Raw genomic sequence first — 22,845 nt, 5'->3', positions numbered from 1 at the left:
GTTGTTCTCAAACTCCAGCGTGCATCAGGATCACCTGCAAGACTGGCTAAAATGCAGACTGTTGGGCCCCATTCCCAGAGTTCCTGGGAGGTAGGTCTACGGTGGAGTCTGAGAATTTGCATATCCAACAAGCTCCAGGTGATGCTGATGCTGCTGGTCCAGACCATACATTGAGAATTGCTGCTATAAAGTATAGTCTGGGCCATTCATTTTCTGGATGGTTTCCTTAAGCTAGAAGAAATATATTGGTTTTATTGATGTAAAAACAGGCCTGGTCTTTATTACACAATTAAAATTGTTACGCATCTTCAGTTTTGAAAAGCAATTTAGATGCTGAAAAGATACACTAATGAGTAGCCAAGTTAAAACTTGCCTAACAAGGATCACCAACTTGAACACTTAGCCAAGAGGACAATTAATGATGGAATTAATACAGGAACTGTCCTTCAATATCCATTCTTTTCTTCTTCTATAGTAAAAGAGCCTCCAATTTGGGAGTGGGCACAAAATAAAGATGACTTCTTGCCTACTGGGAAGCTGGGTACAACCATGTGGTAAGTTTCACCAAGAAGATGATATGTCAGTGGCATAGGAAAATTTCAAGATATGTTCTATAAAAGGGGAGCAGAGCCCTTATTCTTCCCCTTTAAGAATGACAGAGTGCTTTTATTCTCCCTTTTAAAAAGAAAGGGGTATCATCAGCCTCCCCCTTTTTCCTCCTTCCTCTGGCTAGAATATGCACATAGCTAAGTCAGAAGTGCCATCCAGGATCATGAGGTGACCGTGGGGATGAAGGTCACAAATGGTGGAGTATCAAATAGAAGAAGCTTGGGCCCCTGTCACTGCGTCACTCCCCACTAACCTGTGACTATCTCAAACTTAAAAACAGGAGACAATAGGGGCCAGGCACAGTAGCTCATGCCTGTAATCCCAGCACTTTGGGAGGCTGAGGTGAGCAGGTCAGATAAGGCCAGGAGTTCAAAACCAACCTGGCCAACATGGTGAAACCTTGTCTCTACTAAAAATACAAAAATTAACTGGGCATAGTGGTACATGTCTGTAATCCCAGCTACTCAGGAGGCTGAGGCATGAGAATCACTTGAACCTGGGAGGTGGAAGTTGCAGTGAGCCAAGATCACTGCACTCCAGCCTAGGTGACAGAGGTAGACTCTGCCAAAAAAAAAAAAGAGAGAGAGAGAGAGAGAGATAACAAACTTCTATCTTGGCTAAGCTATTGTCATTGGGAGTGGGGGTGGATTTTCTGTCATTCACAGCTGATCTCAATCTTAATATAGAAAGACTAAACTACAATAACAAAAGGAACAATTCAGAACTTTGAAAACACCACCCTTTCTACAATCCAGCTAACCAACAGAGACTCAGTACTGAAACAATTAAATGAAGCTAACCTGACAGAGTGTCCTGGCTTGCCTGAAGAGCCAGGTTAGGCATGTAGTTTAGTTTTCAGTTCTAAGGGATTCTGTGACTTTCATCAAAGAGACAACAGCTTCGTACTCAAATAGTTTCTGAAGACAATGACTAACAAGACTTTAATAGATGACGGATGGATAGATGGATGAACGGATGGATGGACAAATAGAGAGTGAGGAAGATATATGTATAAATGTGTGTAAGATCTATGTACACGTATCTTCTCAAACTTCAGCATGCACCAGGATCACCTGTAAGACTTGTTAAAGGAAGATATATGTACATATGTGTGTATATACATATAAAATATACATATCAAATTAGCATGTAATCGCTCAAGCATGGACGAAGGCAGGGAATATGGGGAAGATTTAAATTAGTCCCTCCAAGAGTCAAAGATGAAGAGAGAGGCATACATGACAGTCACCACTGGAATCCAAAATTTGCTTCCTACAATTTTTTAATTAAAATATACTGAAAAAAAAATACTACAGAAGAAAGTGATGAGAAAGCTTGAAAAACTTCAAAATAAGCCAGAAAACTAGGGGTCACACACAAAATTATTTCTCTTGATAAAAAGGAGCAAGAAAAAGGTACCAAGATTTTGAGACAAGGTAAGAATAAAGGGTTCATAGGAATAAAAATAGACAGCCTTTCTCTAAAGCTGCACAGATTATTTTAAGGGAATGGTAAAGCTATATATACATGCAGATAAGAAATTTAACAATACCAAATTTCAAAACAGGTTACCCGACAAAATTTATTTTCTTAAGACTTTTTTTTTTTTTTTTGGTCTCTTTGTTAAATAACTCAGGATACTTTCTATGGAAACAATGATATATGAATTCCCAGGTTAACATAACAAATCCTGTTTAATTTTCATTGCATCATATTTTTCCCTGAAAAATAACACGAAACACTACCTATGTAAATATATCCAGTTCTAAACTTTCGAAGTTTTCTTCCCCTCCAGTGTTTCTCAGTCCATCTGATCGCAGCCCACCTCTCCTCACAATTGGACCCATTACAAATACCAAAACAGCCTCCATTGACCTCAACAGGCTTAAAATTTTTCAATGTCACTTTTAATTTATATGAACATAAAATAGTCTCATTCTCAAACATTATCTGTGCTAAATTTTACTTAGAAACAGAAATAATGAGAATTAATACAATTATATAAATTTATTTGCAATTGAATGTATTCTTTAATATTAAGCTGTAGTAAAATAATATTAATAATTCAAATGTGAGGGAAATTGACTGCAGGTAATAAAAAAGATATGGAATGCCATCAATAGAAATATATTGAGACTGGTGAACTGAAGGTAACTCAGTATCTGACCACTGAAAAGATTTCCATTTAGCCGAAATCCCAGTGAAATCTGAGCTGGGCTGTAATAATGGGATCCGACACAGGCTACAACAAGGAATTCAGGACTCCATCTATATCTTTATGAGTAATTCGGTTTAAAATTACCAAGTAACCAAAAGCAAAGACTTGGAGAGGGTTGAAAATCAAAAGAAAATAAACAATATCAACGTGGAAGTTAACGTTGTCAATCACTATGTAGATGGCAGAATTAATGCAAAAAAAGAAAATCTTTTTCTATAGTTGGCCATTCCAGACAGGTCAGCTCATCAATACCTAGTAAGTAGCAGTACTGTGATAAACTACACACCTAGAGCGTCCCATATTGGAGAAAAAAAAAAAAAAAAAGCCAGAAGGAATGGAATTACAATCCTGAAATTCCCCGAAAAGAAACTTCACCTTGATATGTCAATTATTCTGTTGAGCATATCAAACAAGGTAAATTCTTATACTTTTATATGAGTGAATGGTACTCCAAAGAATAAGGTGTCTCCTGTGTTCCAAAAGAAGGGATTTAAAGGAAAGGCCTTCTTTTTTGCAGGGTACTGCAAGCGGCCCTGAATCTTTAGATAGATTACCAGAATCAGAATAATAAACTAAAGCTCCACTACTCTGAAGATCTTTTGCTTAACAAAGCTATACGCCCCTAAAAATAAATCCAATGGAAGAAAATACTTTTCTTACCTTGTCTTTTAATTTTTCCATCCAGCTTCTCACTAGGAAAAAAAAAAAGATAATAAAATATAAATAACCATTTTTACTTATATTTCATGGTATTTAGTTAATTTGACAAATTGAAGAGTTTTTTTGTATTAAACACAGTAAAAAGATTAACAGTATAACATAATGGCAATAATGGTCTTGTTTTTATTTCTACTTATTTAGAAATGCAACGGAGAGCACAAACATCCCTCATATCATTATTAGATAAATGGAGAATATTTTTGTTTGCTAAATGTTTTTTCTATTATTATTGAACGATTGGTGGGGAGGTGTGGGCAAAATGAAAATCATCTTTAAAATATCAAGTTCATTTATTCTCTGACACTCTTTCTTTGGCTTTATTCCTCATCTTTCTCAGTTTGTAAGCTCAGTGGGAATGCTGCACTTGAATCAATATCAGAGGGCAGAGATTAAGGTAGGAAGGGAAAATAAGCAAGCCCAGGCTGCCCAGAGCTGGCTCCAAAGAGAAGCAGTTGCAATCATATTTGAAGAAGCAAGGATTGGACAAAAGGCAAGAACAAGAAGTATTTCTGAAAGACATATAACTTGTGAACGGTACCATTCTATAGCAATACAACCACTATGAAAAATAAAAGCAATGACCAAGTAATATTTACAAAGCCAACTGAAAAAGGCTGATCAACTATGAAATTGTATGTAGACCATAGTTACAGCCATTTGGGAATACATAAATAAGCCAAGAGTAGAAGGAAGCATCAATTTCATTTTTGAAATAAGTGTTAGAATGGCCATGTTAAGGTTGGTTTGAGTTTGTTGGCGGTTTTTTTTGTTTGTTTTTTTTTTACCCTTAATTACCTTTCAAAGTCATAATAATGTTTCAACATTGAATGAAGATTTACTTGTAAAAGCATCAGAAAGGAGGAAGAAAAGACAAATATATTCTCATTTTACCTTTATTATCAAACAAAAGAAGTAAGTGTAAAAAGACTTTTAAGATTTCCTGGAATTTTCTCTGCTTTTGAGAAGCTTCAACAGATAGGAAGGAAGGAAGTAGAGTGGAAAACTTTTCTTACGAAGAGTCAGATAGTTAATATCTCAGGTTTTGCAGAGTGTATAGTCTCTGTCACAACTGTTCAATTCTGTTCTTGTATAACACAAAAGTGGCCATAGACGACACATAAATAAATAGGTTCAGCTATGCTCCAATAACCTTTATTTATGGATATTAAAATTTGAATTTCGTGTAACCTTCAAATGTCATAAATACTTTTCTTTTCATTTTTTTCAACCCTATTAAAATGTAAAAAGCATTCTTTGCTCAGGGGCCACACAAAACCAGGCAGCAGGCTACATATGGGCCATGGACTATAATTTGCTGGCCCCTGGCATAGATATACTTTAACCAAGAAGTCGGTGCCTCCATTTACAATCTGACTCTAGTAATAATATATCTGAAAATACTGATGATGGCTGGCGTGCACACAGCTCCAGCCCTTACAAAGCATGACACATGCATTGCATCACTTGAACAGTAAACCAATGACAAACATGAGAGTCAGGTCAGATTATGCTCAGGGAAAAGATGAGGAAACTGGAGCTCAAGAGAAGCTAAGAGACTTGTTCATGGTTAACCAGTGAGTAAAGAGTCATTGGGGCCAAGCACGGTGGCTCACACCTGTAATCCCAGCACTTTGGGAGGCCGAGGTAAGTGGAGTTTGAGACCAGCCCGACCAACATGGTGAAACCCCGTCTCTACTAAAAATACAAAAAATTTAGCAAGATGTGGTGGCAGTCACCTGTAATCCCAGCTACTCAGGAGGCTGAGGTAGGAGAATCATTTGAACCTGGAAGGCAGAGGTTGCAGTGAGCCAACATCACACAGCCTGGGCAACAAAGCAAGACTCCATCTCAAAAAAAAAAAAAAAAAAAAAGAAAGAAAGTCATTGGAACTCAAACCTAATTTTAAAAACCCAGGAGTAAGACTTTTGAACTACCGATTTCTTTTAGTGATACTACCACTGTTCTCCTTCAAGTTGAAAATATGAGGATACCTTTGACCCTTCTACCTCCCTCGGGTCCTGGCTTTAATCTCTCATGCAGAGCCCTTGTCAAGACCTCTCTCTTGTCCTTCCCTCCTAGCTCCCTCTGTCTCAAAGGGATTCAGACAAAGATGGTGGTGATCAATCAGGATAAGAGCAGGGTCATGGGGAGATCAAAAGAAGAAAGTCTAGGAACCTCTAGAATAAGGCCAGGGGTTAGTGATTCTAGGAGTGGTTCCATAGAGAAGTAAGATCCACCACTGATCCACTGAGTGAATTTGGAGAAACTCTGGACCCACAGTTTCCTTACATAGAGAGATGGCAACATCTGTCTTGCAAGATTGTTGTGAAGATTAGAAATAACACATGCAAAGTGTTTAGTATAGAAATCTAGGGCAGGAGGGGAAGAAAGGTAAGTAAAATATGAGTATTTTGTAAATACATCTCACTTAAGCCCATGACATATATTTAAACAGAAGCAAGATAATGTTTCCAATTCATTCATTCAACAAATATTATGTACATTGTGTTTGATCAGGCATTACGCTCTAAAGTCAGTAGAAGTTATAAAACTAATTCCACTGAGAAAGGGGTTAGGCCACCAAGTCTATGATGAGAAGTGGATGACAAGCAGCAATGTAGGGACTGAAAGAGTGAAGAACAGAGCAGGAAAGCCAGTTGCTAGAGTGCAAGGCAGAACCCACCAACCTTTGAAGCAAGATGCTTGCAATCAGGGACTCACTTGGGTATTATACAACAAATAGGGCAAATCAAAAGAGAGGTGGAGGCAGAAACGTTAATATGAGTACCTAGTGGAGGAGGCAAGATGGTGCAGGATAGGGATAGCCTGGAGAAGAGGAAAAGGAGGCAAAAGAGGAAAAGGAGGCAAAGACCAACCCAGGGTCCAAGGCACTGATAGGCTTGTGTACTGTAGGAAACTCATCGCCAAGAGAAGTATTTTAACTTAGGCCTTATCAACCCAGGCTTCACTGGTAAACTGTCCACATCTTAGGTTCTTAGAGTAAATTTCACAGTCCTACTTTGGATGATTATCTAATGAAGTAATTCTCCACTGAAGGCAAGAAGGCACATCAGTGCAAGATGTTTACATGTGTACAGATATCTGAAGGAGCATGTTCCTTTGATCTAGTTCAGCAATTCATAACACAGAGTGGGAAAGCCAGGCAAAATATTCTTGGCTGGTGAGAGAGGATAGTGAGAAAGTATTCTGGTGGGCATAGGTCTACAAAGGTTGAGGAAACACTATTCTTAGACTGTGAGCTTGATGATGTTTCCCCATCTAAAACAGGAGATCCTGGAGGGCCATGCCTTGTGCTTCTCAGGTATCCGCCAAGGCCCTCTGCATAATATTAAACACTCAGGTGCTTAATACGTATTTTTTCTTCTTTCAGAAAACATTTATTTAAGTGAGTTCACAATATTTGAGTAAGCATGATTCTCATTCATGAGGATCCTATAAACAGTTTTCAGCAAAACATTCAAGTCAAAATAAATACAAATTTTATGCAATGAACGTTTTAAAACTTAAGGGGTAGAAAATGATAAGAGAATGCAATGCAAGAAGAAAGAAAATTATAAAGAAATATTTTTGTTAAAAAAAAAAAAGATGATGGCCAGACACACTGGCACATGCTTGTAATTCCAGCACTTTGGGAGGCCAAGGCAGGCAAATTGCTTGAGACCAGTCTAGGCAACATAGCGAGACTCCTGTCTCTACAAAAAAAAAAAAAAAAAAAAATTAAATTTAAATTAAAAAAAATTTAAAGATAGTTATTTATAAACAGGAAAACTGACAACTGCAATTTTTTAAAAATAGAGAAACATCACAGTAATTAAAGAAGTATGAACAGATACAGCTTTTCAGAGCTACAGAGGGGGAGGGGAGATTTGCAATCTATATCAAAAGCCTTATTAAGGTTAAAATGTTTTATACAAAGCTCCAGTTATAGAAGACATGTATCTTAAACAATCATGAATATTCACAAAAATTTTGTTTAAATCATGTTCACAAAATATTTATACTAGAAAGGAGCATGTAAACAATATTAATATCCAACAAGACAGGATTGGTTTAAACACTCAAGGGAAAACAAAACCTTAGGTTATGTCTACAGAGTATTATATGAAAATAAAATTATTTTTAAAATACTTAAAGGCAAGATGTTGTTCAACTTATATATTGCAAAGGAAAAAAATAGTGTAGTATAATGTGAGCCTGAGTTTGTAGATAAAAAATATTATGTGTAAAATTTGAACAATGCACATCAAAATGTTAACTGAATTAATCAATTCGGTTGACTGATTAATTGGGAGGTAGAATTATGGGTGATTTTTCTTTTATCCTCTGTATTTTTAGGACTTAGCAAATCACAATTTCTCACTACTTTTAAATTAAGAAAAAAACATATTTTACAACAAAACCCCCCAAATTTCCATAAACCTTTGCAAATTAAAGTTGATAGTAGATTGCTGATAGTGAACACAAGAAGTTACAGCCCTTCCACTTGGCTCACAGCTCAGCCCACAGCTACAGATTCACTCTAATCCCACTGTTTTGTTATCTTTCTTGAAATTTTGTTTAATGCAAATCCAAGAGTACAGTGCTATAATAAGGCCTCTGGTCTCCTTCTAGTAGAGAGAAAGGTAGACAGAAAAGAAAGTAGGCATGAATGAAGGTCATATATAACAAGCCCACAGCTAATATTATACTCATTGGTGAAAAGTTGAGGGCTTTTCCTCTAAGATAAGGAACATGACAAGGATGCCCACTCTTGTCACTTATATTCAACTTAGAAGTGGAAGTCCTGGCCAGAGCAAATAGGTAAGAGAACAAAATAAAAGCCATCCGAATTATAAAGGAGGAACTTTGGCCAGGCACAGTGGCTAACACCTGTAATCCCAGCACTTCAGGAGGCTGAGGCAGGCAGCTCACTTGAGCCCAGGAGTTCAAGACCAGCCTGGGCAACATAGCAAAACCTTGTCTCTACAAAAAATATAAAAATTAGCTGGGTGTAGTGGCACACCTGCAGTCCCAGCTACTCGGGGAGGCTGAGGTGAGAGGATTGCTTGAGCCCAGGAGGTTGAGGCTGCAGTGAGCTGTGTTCATGCCACTGCACTCCAGCCTTGACAACAGACCAAGACCCTGTCTCAAAATAATAAAAGGAAGAACTTAAATTGTCACTGTTTACAGATGACATAATCTCATGGATGCAGCTGGAAACCATCATTCTCAGCAAACTATCACAAGAACAGAAAACCAAACACCGCATGTTCTCACTCATAGGTGGGAATTGAACAATGAGATCACTTGGACTCGGGAAGGGGAACATCACACACTGGGGCCTATCACGGGGAGGGGGGAGGGGGGAGGGATTGCATTGGAAGTTATACCTGATGTAAATGATGAGTTGATGGGTGCTGACGAGTTGATGGGTGCAGCACGCCAACATGGCACAGGTATACATATGTAACAAACCTGCACATTATCCACATGTACCCTAGAACTTAAAGTATAATAATAAAAAAAAAAAACACTAAAAACTCCACCAATAAAATGGTTAGAAGTTATAAACAAATTCAGTAAATTTGCAGGATACAAAATCAACATGCACAAATCAAGAGTTTCTATCCTACCAATGAGTTATCTAAAACAGAAATCAAGAAAACAATTCCATTTACAATAGCTACAAAAAAAAAAAAAAAAAATACTTAGGCATAAATTTAATCAAGGAGGTGAAAGGCCTGCTCACTAAAATCTATAAAACATTGATGAAAGAGATTGAAGGAGACACAAATAAATGGAAAAATATTCCATGTTCACAGACTAGATTAATATTGTTTAAATGTCCATATAACCTAAAACCATCTACAAATTCAGTGCAATCTCTATCAAAATCCCAATGACATTTTTCACAGAAATAGAGAAAAACGATCTTAAAATTTCTGTGGAGCCACAAAAGACCACAAAATAGCCAAAGCAATCTTGAGCAGCAACAACAACAACAACAACAAAAAAAAAAAAACTGGAGGCATCAAAGTACCTAACTTCAAAATACATTACATAACCAAAACAGTGTGGCATTGGCATAAAAACAGATACATAGACCAATGGAACAGACTCGAGAGCCCAGAAATAAATTCATGCATTTACCATCAATGCATTTTCAACAAAGGTGCTAAGAACACACAATGGGGGAAGGACAGTCTCTTTAATAAATTATGTTATGAAAACTGGATATCCACATGCAAAAGAATAAACTTAGAGCCTCATCTCACACCATATACAAAAATCAACTCAAAATGAATTAAAAACTTAAATGTAAGACCTGAAATTATAAATCTACTAGAAGATAATATAGGGGAAAAGCTTTATGACATTGGACATGGCAATGATTTTTTGGCTATCACTCCAAAAGCACAGGAAAGAAAATCAAAAATAGACAACTGGGATTTTACCAAACTAAAAAGATTCCATACAGCCAAGGAGACAACCAACAGAGTGAAAAGACAAGCTATAGAATGGGAGAAAATATTTGCAAACTATATATCTGATAAGGGGTTAATACCCAAAATATATCATGAACTCGTACAACTGAATAGCAAGAAAACAAATATGGGGGAAGGACTGAATAGACATTTCTGAAAAAAAGACATACAAATGGCCAAAAAGTTCATGAAAAATGTTCAACATCACTAATTATCAGAGATATGTAAATTAAATGTACAATGAGATATCAATTCACACCTATTAGAAAGGCTATGATCAAAAAGACAAAAGATAACAAGGTTTGGCAAGATGTATAGAAAAGGAAATCCTTGTACACTGTTGGTGGCAATGGAAATTGGTACAGTCATTATGGGAAACAGTATGGAGGTTCCTCAAAAATTAAAATAGAACTATCATGTGATCCCCCAATCCCACTACTGGGTACATATTCAAAGGAAATTAAATCGGTATGTTGAAGAGATATCTGCACTCTCATGTTCATTGCAACACTATTCACAATACTTAAGATATAGAATCAATTTAAATGCCCGTCAACATATGAATAAAGAAAATGTGGTACTGTATATATATACAGTGGAATATTATTCAGCCATAAAAAAGAATAAAATCCTATCATTTGCAGCAACATAGATGAGCCTGGAGAACATTACGTTAAGTAAAACAAGCTAGGCACAGAAAGACAAATATCACACGATCTCACTTATATGTAGAATCTGAAAAAGTATAACTCATAGAAGCAGAGAATGGTGGTTACCAGGTGTAGGAGGGGGACACATTGGAGAGATATTAGTCAAAGGATACAAAATTTCAATTAGATCGGAGAAATAAGTTCAAGAGATCTATTGTACAACACATAACTATCGCTAATCGCAATGTATTGTATTCTTGAAAATTGCTAAGAGAGTAGATTTTCAGTGTTCTTACCACAAAAATGCTAACTATATGGGGTAAGACTAATTATGTTATTAGCTTGATTTAGCCTTTCTACAATGTATACGTATTTCAAAACATCATGTTGTTTTGAATGTCAATTGTCATGTTGATAAATATATACGATTTTTGTCAATTAAAAACTAATTTTTTTTATTAAAAAGTAGTCATGGGTTATTAAAAACAGATCCTCTCTCATGCTCGCCAGCGCCCTCTTGTGTATGTGAATCCCAAGTGTAGCAACTTGCCACTCTCCTAGTTTTTCTGCTGAACAAAAAGGGTGTGAAGATCAAAGATGCAGCTGCAGATAAAATAACATTTCCACCATCCTGGCCAACAAGGTGAAACCCCGTCTCTACTAAAAATACAAAAATTAGCCGGATGTGGTGGCATGCGCCTGTAGTCCCAGCTACTCAGGAGACTGAGGCAGGAAAATCGCTTGAACCCAGGAGGCGGAGGTTGCAGTGAGCCGAGATCACACTATTACACTCCAGCTTGGGTGACAGAGCGAGACCCTGTCTCAAAAATAATAATAAAAAAATAGAATTTAAAAAAATAAAATAACATTTCCATGCATCCTACTAATTGCAAGACTGATTGGTTTTAATGGGCTGAGGCTGAAAAGTATCCCAAACTGTTTATTTAGAGGAGTATGTTTAATTTTGATTTATTTCCAGTAATACAGTTTTATGAACTACATTTATCCCAGAGATATGCATAAATTCCCTTTTGCTAAAGGGGAAGCGATGGGAGCCAGAAGAGATCCAGGATTTGTCTGAAATAATAATAAAGATTTGTTGAACACCTCACAAAAATTTTGCAAAGTAGATATTATTATCCCCTATTTTACGGATGAAGAAAATGAAATTCAAGTAGTGCTCAGAGTCACACAGCTAAAAAGCAGCTGATCCGGTATTGAAACCAGCCCTTTATGGCTCTAAAACCTGTCAGTATACCCATGGGTCACTCTGGGCAGGGGTGAGGGCAGGTGGCCAAGGAGACCTTATCGCAGCCCATGGGGCTTTCCTGAGCTCTGGAGATGGGGCATACTCAAGCTGGGGGGTGGTGTGTATTAGCTCACCTGGCATTCCGACTCCTTTACCTTCTCCTCCCCGTTCCCTCTCTCTGACAAATGTGCTTCTCTTTCTGCCTCTATGTGTGTCTCCCTCTGTCTCTGTCTCTCATTGTGTCTCTGCATATCACATTGTGATTTGTGTCTTTCTGTCCTTTCTCTCCCTTCCCTTGTCTCTTTCTCTCTGACTGTGTCTGGGTGTCTGCCTGGGTCTGTTGCTCTATCTTTCTCTCCCTGTCTCTCTCTTCCTGTCTGTGCTGTGTGTGGGGTGAGGGGACTCTCTTTGTATATGTCTTTCTCATTCAGAGAAAATAAACTGGATCTCTTACTTCCATGTTTGCCAAGGACTTTTCCAACTCAGTCCTGTGCGCCAGGGTAGCAGCATCTTTAACTCTCCATTGGGAAACAGCCAACTGAGTGGCAGAAAGCTTAGGGTGAAACTTAAAACTCAGAATGAGCAATGCTGAAGAGAGAGAGAATGATTTATTATAAGGCGTTGGCTCATGTGATAATGAAAACTGAGACTTCCCAAGATCTACTGTCTGTAAACTGGAGATCTAGGAGAGCCACTGGTTTAGTTCCAACCTGTGTCCAAAGGCCTGAGAACCAGGAGAGCTGATGTAGTCCAAAAGCCTGCAGACTCAACACGCAGGAAGAGCTGGTGTGTCATGCCCGAAGACAGAGGGAAAAAAAACCCATGTCTCAGCTTTCAGGCTGTCAGGCAGGAGGAATTGCCCCTTTTCATAGGGCAGTTGGACTTATTGTTCCATTTAAGCCTTCAATGGATTGGATGAAGCCCACCCACATTAGGAGGGTATTTACCCAGTCTACGGATTCAAATGCAATATGGTTTGACTGCATGCTCACCCAAGTTTCATCTTGAATTGTAACTACCACAATCCTCATGTGTCTTGGGAGGGACCTGGTGGGAGATAATTAAATCATGGGGGGTGGGTTTTTCCCATGCTGTTCTCATGATAGTGATTAAGTCTCACAAGATCTGTTAGTTTTATAAAGGGCCATTCCCCTGCACATGCTCTCTTGCCTGCTGCCATGTAGGATGTGCCTTTGTTCCTCCTTAGCCTTCCACCATGATTGTGAGGCCTCCCCAGCCATGTGGAACTGAGTCCATTAAACCTCTTTTTCTTTATAAGTTGCACTGTCTTGGGTATTTCTTCATAGTAGTATAAAAATGGACTAATACAAAATGTTAATCTCATCCAGAAAACCCTCACAAACACGACCAATATAATGTTTGATCAAATGCAGGCACACATGGTCCAGTCAAGTTGACATAAAATTATCCATCACAGAGTGACACTGGAGGTCAAGATCCTGGTTCCCCAACATTTAAAGACAAGGCAGAGGAGAAAGTGACAGGAGAAGAGACAGGTAGGGAATGGTCAGAGAGGCTCAGAAACCTGAACTGTTTCTGTTTGAAACAACTGTTTCATATGAAACAACCCAGAAGAGCTCGTTCCAAGCATTTATGAGGACATTTTCACATATCATTGATCAAACAAATCCTTTGTTCGGGTTCAGCTAAGCCCATTGTGTGCCACTCATGTGCCCTGGCCCACTGCGGAGGTGTCCTGCAGACTGCTTTCATCCCATGCGGGCTTGAGGATCAGAGCCTGAGGTGTCCCCTAGCCACGGAGCCTTCAGTGGGTTGACCAGAAACAAAGAGCAGGTATCACCTAGGAGCCATCTGCAACCAAGGAGGGCTGCAAGTATATTAATACGCTGGTATAGTATAGTAGTTTCCTAAAGCTACTATAACAATACCACAAACATAGTGGAATAAAGCAACACACATTTTTTATCTTATATTTCTGGAGAGGGAAAGGCCAAAATTCAGACTCATGACTTAAAGTCAAGGTGTCAACAGGATTAATTCCTTCTAGAGGCTCTAGGAGAGAATCTGTTTCCTTGCCTTTTCCAGCTTCTAGAATCCACATGCAATCCTTGGCTCATGGCCTATTCCCCCATCTTCAAAGTCAACAACATAACATCTTCAACTCTCTCTGTCTTTCTCTGTCCCCACCCCCACCCTCCAAGCTCTGCCTCCCATTGTCATATTTTCTTCTCTGACTCTAACCTCCTTAATTCTCTCTCAGAGAGACCGTTGTGACAATCTCCCGATCTCCAGGTCCTTAACTCAATCACACCTGCCAAGTAGCTCTTGCCATGTAAGGTAACATATCCCCATGTTCCAGGGATTAACAGGTAGACATCGTTCGAGGAAGCCACTATTCTGTCTCATTATATCAGTTAAATCCCCCAGTTTTCCTCATTCCTGACACATGTTCTACACAGTTTCCCAGAGAATCCCCAGCAGCAAGGAGCTCTAGCAGTAATCCACTGATTAGCATCTCCTCTATTGGCTTTCCACTCTCCCCACCTCACTTCCTCACTCCTTCTCCATACTTCCTAGGATCACCTCCCAAATAAACTCCTTATATCCAATCCTGTCACAGGGTCTACTTTCAGGGAGAGCTCAAACTAAGACACTAGTCTAATTCAGTCACCATATAGGCAAACTGGCCCTTTGCCATACCAATTTCATTCATTTCGTACATTAAAACCAACCACAGACATACCTTGGAGATACTGTAGGTTCAGTTCCAGACCACTATCACAAAGCAAATGCTGCAATAAGATATGTCACACAAATTTTTTTGTTTCCCAGTGTCTGTAAAAGTTATATTTGCACTACAGTATAGTCTAGTAAGCATGCGATTGCGTTATGTCTAAATAAACACATCCATACTTTAACTAAAAATACTTTATTACCAAAAAATGCTAATGATCATCTGAGCCTTCACAGACTATTTTTGCTGGATGGAGGGTCTTCCTCAATGCTGATGGCTGCTGACTAATCAGGTGGTGGTTGTTGAAGGCAGAGATAGCTGTGTCAATTTCTTAAAACAACAGTGAAGTTTGCTGCATTGAATGAGTCTTCATTTTATGAAGGATTTCTCTATATATGCAATACTGTTTGAGAGCATTTTACCCAGAATGAAAATTCTTTCAAAACTGGAGTTAATCCTCTCAAACCCTGCCACTGCTTGGTCAGCTAAGTTCGTGTAATATTCTAAGTCCTTTGTTGTCATTTCAACACTGTTGACACCAGAAATAAATTCTATCTCAAGGAACCACTTTCTTTGCTCATCCACAAGAAGCAACTTTTCATCCAGTTAAGTCTTATCATGAGATCGCAGCAATTCAGTCACATCTTCAGGTTCCATTTATAATTCTAATTCTCTTTCTATTTCTAACACACATGCAGTTACCTCCTCCAATGAAGTCTTGCACCCCTCAAAGTCATCCATAAGGGTTAAAATCAACTTCTTCCAAACTCCTGTTAAGGATAACTTGTCCTCTTCCCACGAATCATGAATGTTCTGAATGGCATCTAGAAAGATGAATCCTTTCCAGAAGGTTTACAACTTACTTTGGCCAGATCCATCATGAATCATTATCTATGGCAGTTACAGCCTTATGAAATGTATTCTCTAAATAATAAGACATGAAGGTTAAAATTATTCCTTGACCCATGAACTGCAAAATGGACATTGTATTAGTAGGCATGAAAACAACATTAATCTCCTTGCACATCTCCACCGGAGTTATTGGGTAACCAGGTACATTGTCAATGAGCAGTAGTAATAATTTGAAAGGAATCTTTTTTTCTAAGAGTAGGTCTCAACAGTGGGCTTAAAATATTCAGTAAAACATGCTGTAAACAGATGTGCTGTCATCCAGGCTTTGTTGTTCCATTTATAGAACACAGGCAGAGTAGATTTAGCATAATTCTTAAGGGCCTTAGGATTTTAGGAATAGCCAATGAGCACTGACTTCAACTTAAAGTCATCAGCAGCATCAGCCTCTAACAAGAGAGTCAGCCTGTCTTTTGAAGCTTTGAAGCCAGGTACTGATTTCTCTCTTGCTATAAAAGTCCTAGATAATATCTTCCAATATATGACTGTTTCATCTACAATGAAAACCTGTGGTTTAGTAGCCACCTTCATCAAGGATCTTAGCTAGATCTTCTGCATAACTTGCTGCAGCTTCTACTTGCCTTTGTACTTTTATATTATGGAGACAGCTTGTTTCCTTAAGCCTCATGAACCAGCCTGTGCTAGCTTCCAACTTTTCTTCTACAGCTTCCTCACTTCTCTCAGCCTTCACAGAATTTAAGAGAGTTAGGGTCTTCCTCTGGAATAGACTTTGGCTTAAGGGAATGTTGTGGCTGATTTGATCTTCTACACAGGCCGCTATAATTTTCTCCACATCAGCAATAACATTGTTTCTCTGTTATCATTTGTGTGTGCACTAGAGCACACACAATTATTAACTTTCTTCAAGAACTTTTCCTTTACATTCACAACTCGGCTAACTGGTGCAAGAGGCCTAGCTTTTGGACTGTCTTAACTTTCAACATGCCTTTCCCCACTAAGCCTAACATTTATAGCCTTTGATTTAATGTGAGAGATGTGTGTTTCTCTCTTTCACTTGAACACTTAGAGGCCATTGTAGGGCTTTTAATTTCATTAATTTCAATATTGTTTTGTCTCAGGGAATAGTGAGGCCTGAAGAACGGGAGAGTGATTAGGGAATGGGCAGTCAGTAGAACAGTCAGAACACACACATTTATCAATTAAGGTCACCATCTCATATAGATGCTATTGGTGGCACCCCAGAAGAATTACAGTAGTAACATTAAAGACCACTGATCACAGATCACCATAATAGATAAAATAATAATGAAAAAGGCTGAAATATCAAGAGAATTACCAAATGTGACACAGAGACACAGAGTGATCCCATGCTATAGGGAAAATTATACCAACAGACTTGTTGAGTGCAGGTTGCCACAAACCCTCAATTTTTAAGAAATGCAGTATCTGCAAAGTTCAATAAAGTGAAAGACAATAAAATGAAATGTATCTGCACTAAAATGAACAGAATGAGGCATAAAAGGAAGGCAGACAAACTGGCCAAGTTCAAGGTAGAAGCCATCTCTGTTTATCTAAATTAATTCTAACTGAAGAATTTCAGGCTACCTGAATTTATAAAATATAGCATTCCCATATAGCATTCTGTAAGATATACTTCATAGATAGGTTCCTTAGGTTCCCATTGAATTTTGAAGGAGTTATAGTCTCTTTAATAGAAAATTTTTCAATATCGCATCTTTCAAGGTGGGAAAACTTGTTATCTCAATCAATGAAAAGAGAAATGCATGCTCCACCTAAATAAATGAAATCTCAGAGCATAGTTCTTTGTTCAAAGCATGTGTAACTAAATCTCAATTATGGTATTTCTACGGTGTCAAGAAATAAATGGAGACCAGCTCTTCTTCTTTCTTGTTATTTAACCATAAATGCTATTTCTAACCCAAGAAATGAGGTTTTTTTCCAACTTATATAACACATTTAAGAATAACAAAACTTACTAAGTTTTAAGTATTATCTGCATGTTTTTAAAGAATCTTGAGTTTTTCTAGCTACAGATTATTCTCTAATGATGCTAAATTTACCTGCTTCAAAATCACACCGAAACTGTCTATAATAATTTGCTCTTCACGTAATTACAGAACAACACGATTCCAATAAATAGAATGACCCACTTCTTTGCACAGAGCTAAGTGAACATTAATCGTGTATCTAAGAAGCAATTAATTCTGAAAGCTCTGCACTGATATTTACAAAGAAGGGTGCAAAGAGCCCAGATACCCTAATCTCTACCTTCAAGTAATATTAAGAATGTCTTTAGTTAATTGTAAGTTTAGGAATGACACTAGATACCTACTGGGAAGATGCAAAGAGAACGTCCTGCAATCAACTGTACATCCTGCCAGGGTTATTCATTAGTGCTAACAATATTTATAAACTATAAACCTATTATCACAACTCTTGTGATGAGAAGGCTGTCATGAACTTCAACCATAGGGAAATACATGATACATAAATGAGGAAGAAAGCATCCCTCAATGTGTCTTCCTTTTTCTTCCCAAAATGGAAAGCAATAACATACAATATTGATTCCCATTATTCACCAGGGGAGAAAAAAAATATTTGCCTCCCCCTATGCTTGATCATGAGGCGGAAAAAAAAAAAACAAAAACAAAAACAAAAATCACTGCTCTTTACCTAAGCACCCTTGAAGTTTCTGCTGAGCACCAAGGTTTCTGATCTATGATTTTACCACCCAGCAGCATCAAGTACATGCTCAGGGGACCTGAAATTCTCATTCTCATGAGATCTCTTCTCACATTTGCACTACCTGATCTTCAATCCATTCGTGAAAAAGAAAATAGTTTGGCCTTCATACTTTATTTTTAACAGAAAGTTTACTGCTTTCTGAAGTTCAGTATCATCAAGCTTCCAGTGCAAAGTCAAGTTTGTGTGTCATGCTTACCAGGTCTGCTGAATCGAAAATTTGCCATCTTGAGATATAACCAAGGCTTTAGCAACCATAAACCCATCAGCTCTACCTTCAGTCCCTCCTCATTCTCAATTTTATGTAAGGTGATAAACCCCTTTAGCATCAAGACAAGGTCCCCAAGCACATTCCTCTCCTTTATATAAATTTGGGGGCTTCCACTGATAAAAAGCCATGGCTTGACCATAGGGCCAAGGTAAACAGAAGATTGCCTACTGACCAAGTGGCTCTAGTCTCTTGTTTGCCATTGGCCCTTAGCTGGAGTTTCTGACATGATTCTACTTAACCAACAGGAAGCTCCCATCTCCCTAGTGCCTTGACTCAGCCAGCAGATGAAATTAATTAGAAGTGGAGTGCTAAATAAGTACTAAAGTGGTTTTCAAGGAAGCTTCAGGGTTTGTTTTCCAAAAGTTCCATTTACCAGTTCATAATTTTCACTTCTCAAAATAATGGGCAAATACCAAGCTGCACACTCAAGAGAGATTAAGGCAAATCTTTGGTTAAGAACACCTGAACATTAATGATTAAAGAGTAGACAATTTCATCTATGTAAGATAATAAGTTCTGGAGATCTGTTATAGAGCATAGTTCCCATAGCTAATGATACTGTATTGTACACTTAAAATCTGCTAAAACGGTCTTTTTTTTAAGTTGCAGTTTTGAGTTTTACTTAAAGAAGATACTTGTAACCCTGAGTTGGTAATGGCTAGGAGAAGAAGACGGAGTCCTCTAAAGTTTTGTTTCATTTTTATTTTCTAATTTAGAACATCAAATCTATTAGTTCCATGTTCAGGGAGGACATACCCCTTTACTTTTGGGTATTGAGACGTTGGTGTGGCTCTTCATGACGTCTTGAAAGTCATAGGCTATCTCTGTTAAAATAAGATTTTTTTTAAAGGTGTGCAACTTGGTGTTTTGATATAGGTATGATCACTACAATCAAACTAATTAACATATCTATTAACATCTACAACATCTACACAGTTACCTGTATGCGTGTGTGCTGAGAAAATTTAGCTCATGTTCTATCCACTAAGAGAGTAGATGTTAAGTGTTCCTACAACAAATATTAATAATAAAGGGGACAAGAGGAAACTTTGGGAGGTGATAGATATGTTTATGGCCTTGGTGGTGATGGTTTCAGGGGTGTATACTTGTCCCCAAACTCATCGAGTTGTACACATTTAATATGTGTAGCTTTTTATACATCAAAAGCATTACAGTTAATATGCTCAAAGGCAGAACTTTTCTGCTATCTAAATGGATTACTTGAAAGTCTCCTTCAGCTCTTGAACCATAGGAAAAAACCTAAAGGTCTTGACAGACCATTACAGGATAGCAGGTGAACAGGCCAGACTCTGTCTTTCCCCTTTTTTAATCGCTTAAGCAAGCATGTTACATGCCCCTGGTAGCAACTGTTCGACTATATATGAAGAAGAACAGTCAATCTCAGCTTCCTCATTCCTTAGTCATTGGAAACATGCTTCCACTTGGCCAGGTTCTTAAGATGCTACCCCTCCTATTTGTTACATTTACTTACTTTCCCTCCTGCTGGAACATTTGCTTCCTTGTGTGATCTGTAATTTTTCAAGTGAACTTATTTTTCATGGAGGGTGTTTTTCCCATGGGAATCCTGTACACCCTGAATTGCAGCAGTGTCACTACAAATGAACAATTTCTTGTTTGCTTGTGCTGAGCATACCAGGAGCTTCACCACCTGGAACAGCACTGTACATTAATCTCTGAGTTGGGGATTCCTGCATCATGAAGGCAAGGCTGGGGCTTCATGTCTTTTATTCTCTCCCACTCAGAGCCTCAGAAACAGAGGTGCTCCTTTGATGTTCCCCTGGCTTGCTGGCAAGTAACTTTTCCAGAGCTCCTTTTGCTGAGGGGCAGCTTTTCCAGGGTGCCATCTTTGTGCAAAGTTTTCAGCTCCCATTCCCTGCCCTCCACCAGCCAAGGCCATGTCTCCTAATGCCACGTTGGTGTTAAACATCCCAGCATTGTATTTGGTCCAGTGTGGGACACCACGGCTGCAGCGCAGGAAGCCAGTACTCAGGCTTCAAGTTGCCTCCACTGACAACAACAGATTTCCTTCCAAGATCAGTTACGTATTTCAAAATTTTGCTGTAGCATATCCAGCACTTCTCTGCGTTTGTAGCAGGATGTATAAATCCACACTCACTCAGTCCACCAGGCTGCTGGAACCAGAAATCCAGGCTCAACTTCTAACCAGGTGTTTTTGTTTTTTTATTTATTGAGGTAAAATTCACAAAGATGGGGGAAAAGCAGTGCAGAAAAGCTGGAAATTCAAAAAATCAGAGCTCATCTCCCCCTCCAAAGGAACGCAGCTCATCGCCAGCAACGGAACAAAGCTGGACGGAGAATGACTTTGACGAGTTGAGAGAAGAAGGCTTCAGTCGATCAAACTTCTCAGAGCTAAAGGAGGAACTACATAACCAGCGCAAAGAAACTAAAAACCTTGAAAAAAGAATGGATGAATGGATAACTAGAACAATCAATGCAGTGAAGACCTTAAAAGAACTGACAGAGATGAAAACCATAACATTAGAACTACGTGACAAATGCACAAGCTTCAGTAACCGACTCGATCTACTGGAAGAAAGAGTATCAGCGATTGAAGATCAAATGAATGAAATGAAGCGAGGAGAGAAGTGTAGAGAAAAGAGAGTAAAAAGAAATGAACAAAGCCTCCAAGAAATATGGGATTATGTGAAAAGACCAAATCTACATCTGATAGGTATGCCTGAAAGTGACGGGAAAAATGGAACCAAATTGGAAAACTCTGCAGGATATCATCCAGGAGAACTTCCCCAACCTAGTAAGGCAGGCCAACATTCAAATTCAGGAAATACAGAGAACGCCACAAAGATACTCCTCGAGAAGAGCAACTCCAAGACACGTAATTGTCAGATTCACCAAAGTTGAAATGAAGGAAAAAATGTTAAGGGCAGCCAGAGAGAAAGGTTAGGTTACCCAAAAAGGGAAACCCATCAGACTAACAGCAGATCTCCCGGCAGAAACTCTCCAAGCCAGAAGAGAATGGGGGCCAATATTCAACATTCTTAAAGAAAAGAATTTTCAGCCTAGAATTTCATATCCAGCCAAATTAAGTTTCGTAAGTGAAGGAGAAATAAAATCCTTTACAGACAAGCAAATGCTGAGAGATTTTGTCACCATCAGGCCTGCCCTACAAAAGATCCTGAAGGAAGCACTAAACATGGAAAGGAACAACAGGTACCAGCCATTGGAAAAACATGTCAAAATGTAAAATCCATAGATGCTAGGAAGAAACTGCCTCAACTAGCAACCAAAATAACCAGCTAATATAATGACAAGATCAAGTTCACACATAACAATATTAACCTTAAATATAAATGGACTAAATGGTCCAATTAAAAGACATGGACTGGCAAATTGGATACAGTCAAGACCCATCAATTTGCTGTATTCAGGAGACCCATCTCACATGCAGAGACACACATAGGCTCAAAATAAAGAGATGGAGGAAAATCTACCAAGCAAATGGAAAACAAAAAATGGCAGGGGTTGTAATCCTAGTCTCTGATAAAACAGACTTTAAATCATCAAAGATCAAAAGAGACAAAGAAGGTCATTACATAATGGTAAAGGGATCAATTCATCAGGAAGAGCTAACTATCCTAAATATGTATGTACCCAATACAGGAGCACCCAGATTCATAAAGGAAATCATTAGAGACTTACAAAGAGACTTAGATTCCCATACAATAATAATGGGAGACTTTAACACCCCACTGTCAACATTAGACAGATCAATGAGACAGAAAGTTAATAAGGATATCCAGGAATTGAACTCAACTCTACACCAAGCGGACCTAATAGACATCTACAGAACTCTCCACCCCAAATCAACAGAATAGACATTCTTCTCAGCACATCACACTTATTCCAAAATTGACCACATAGTTGGAAGTCAAGCACTCCTCAGCAAATGTAAAAGAACAGAAATTATAACAAACTGTCTCTCAGACCACAGTGCAATCAAACTAGAACTCAGGACTAAGAAACTCAATCAAAACCACTCAACTACATGGAAACTGAACAACCTGCTCCTGAATGACTACTGGGTACATAACGAAATGAAGGCAGAAATAAAGATGTTCTTTGAAACCAATGAGAACAAAGATACAATATACCAGAATCTCTGGGACACATTTAAAGCAGTGTGTAAAGGGAAATTTATAGCACTAAATGCCCACAAGAGAAAGCAGGAAAGATCTAAAATTCACACCCTAACATCACAATTAAAAGAACTAAAGAAGCAAGAGCAAACACATTC

General features: G+C 38.3%; 1 protein-coding gene across 3 annotated transcripts in view; it reads right to left on the bottom strand.

Annotated features, from left to right (window-relative positions):
- Nucleotides 1–22,845, bottom strand: part of ARMH4 (armadillo like helical domain containing 4) — a 153,250-nt gene that overhangs the window by 4,872 nt on the left and 125,533 nt on the right. For all 3 annotated transcript variants that reach the window (XM_021941260.2, XM_021941259.2, XM_021941258.2), the window contains one exon: nt 3,488–3,519. In XM_021941260.2, the coding sequence (XP_021796952.2) occupies nt 3,488–3,519 (32 nt within the window). The remainder of the gene's footprint in view (nt 1–3,487; nt 3,520–22,845) is intronic.

This window comes from Papio anubis, chromosome 7 (assembly GCF_008728515.1).
Source record: "Papio anubis isolate 15944 chromosome 7, Panubis1.0, whole genome shotgun sequence".
NCBI lineage: Eukaryota > Metazoa > Chordata > Mammalia > Primates > Cercopithecidae > Papio > Papio anubis.
Note: the sequence above shows the minus strand (reverse complement) of the source record. Positions and strands in the feature narration are given on the sequence as shown.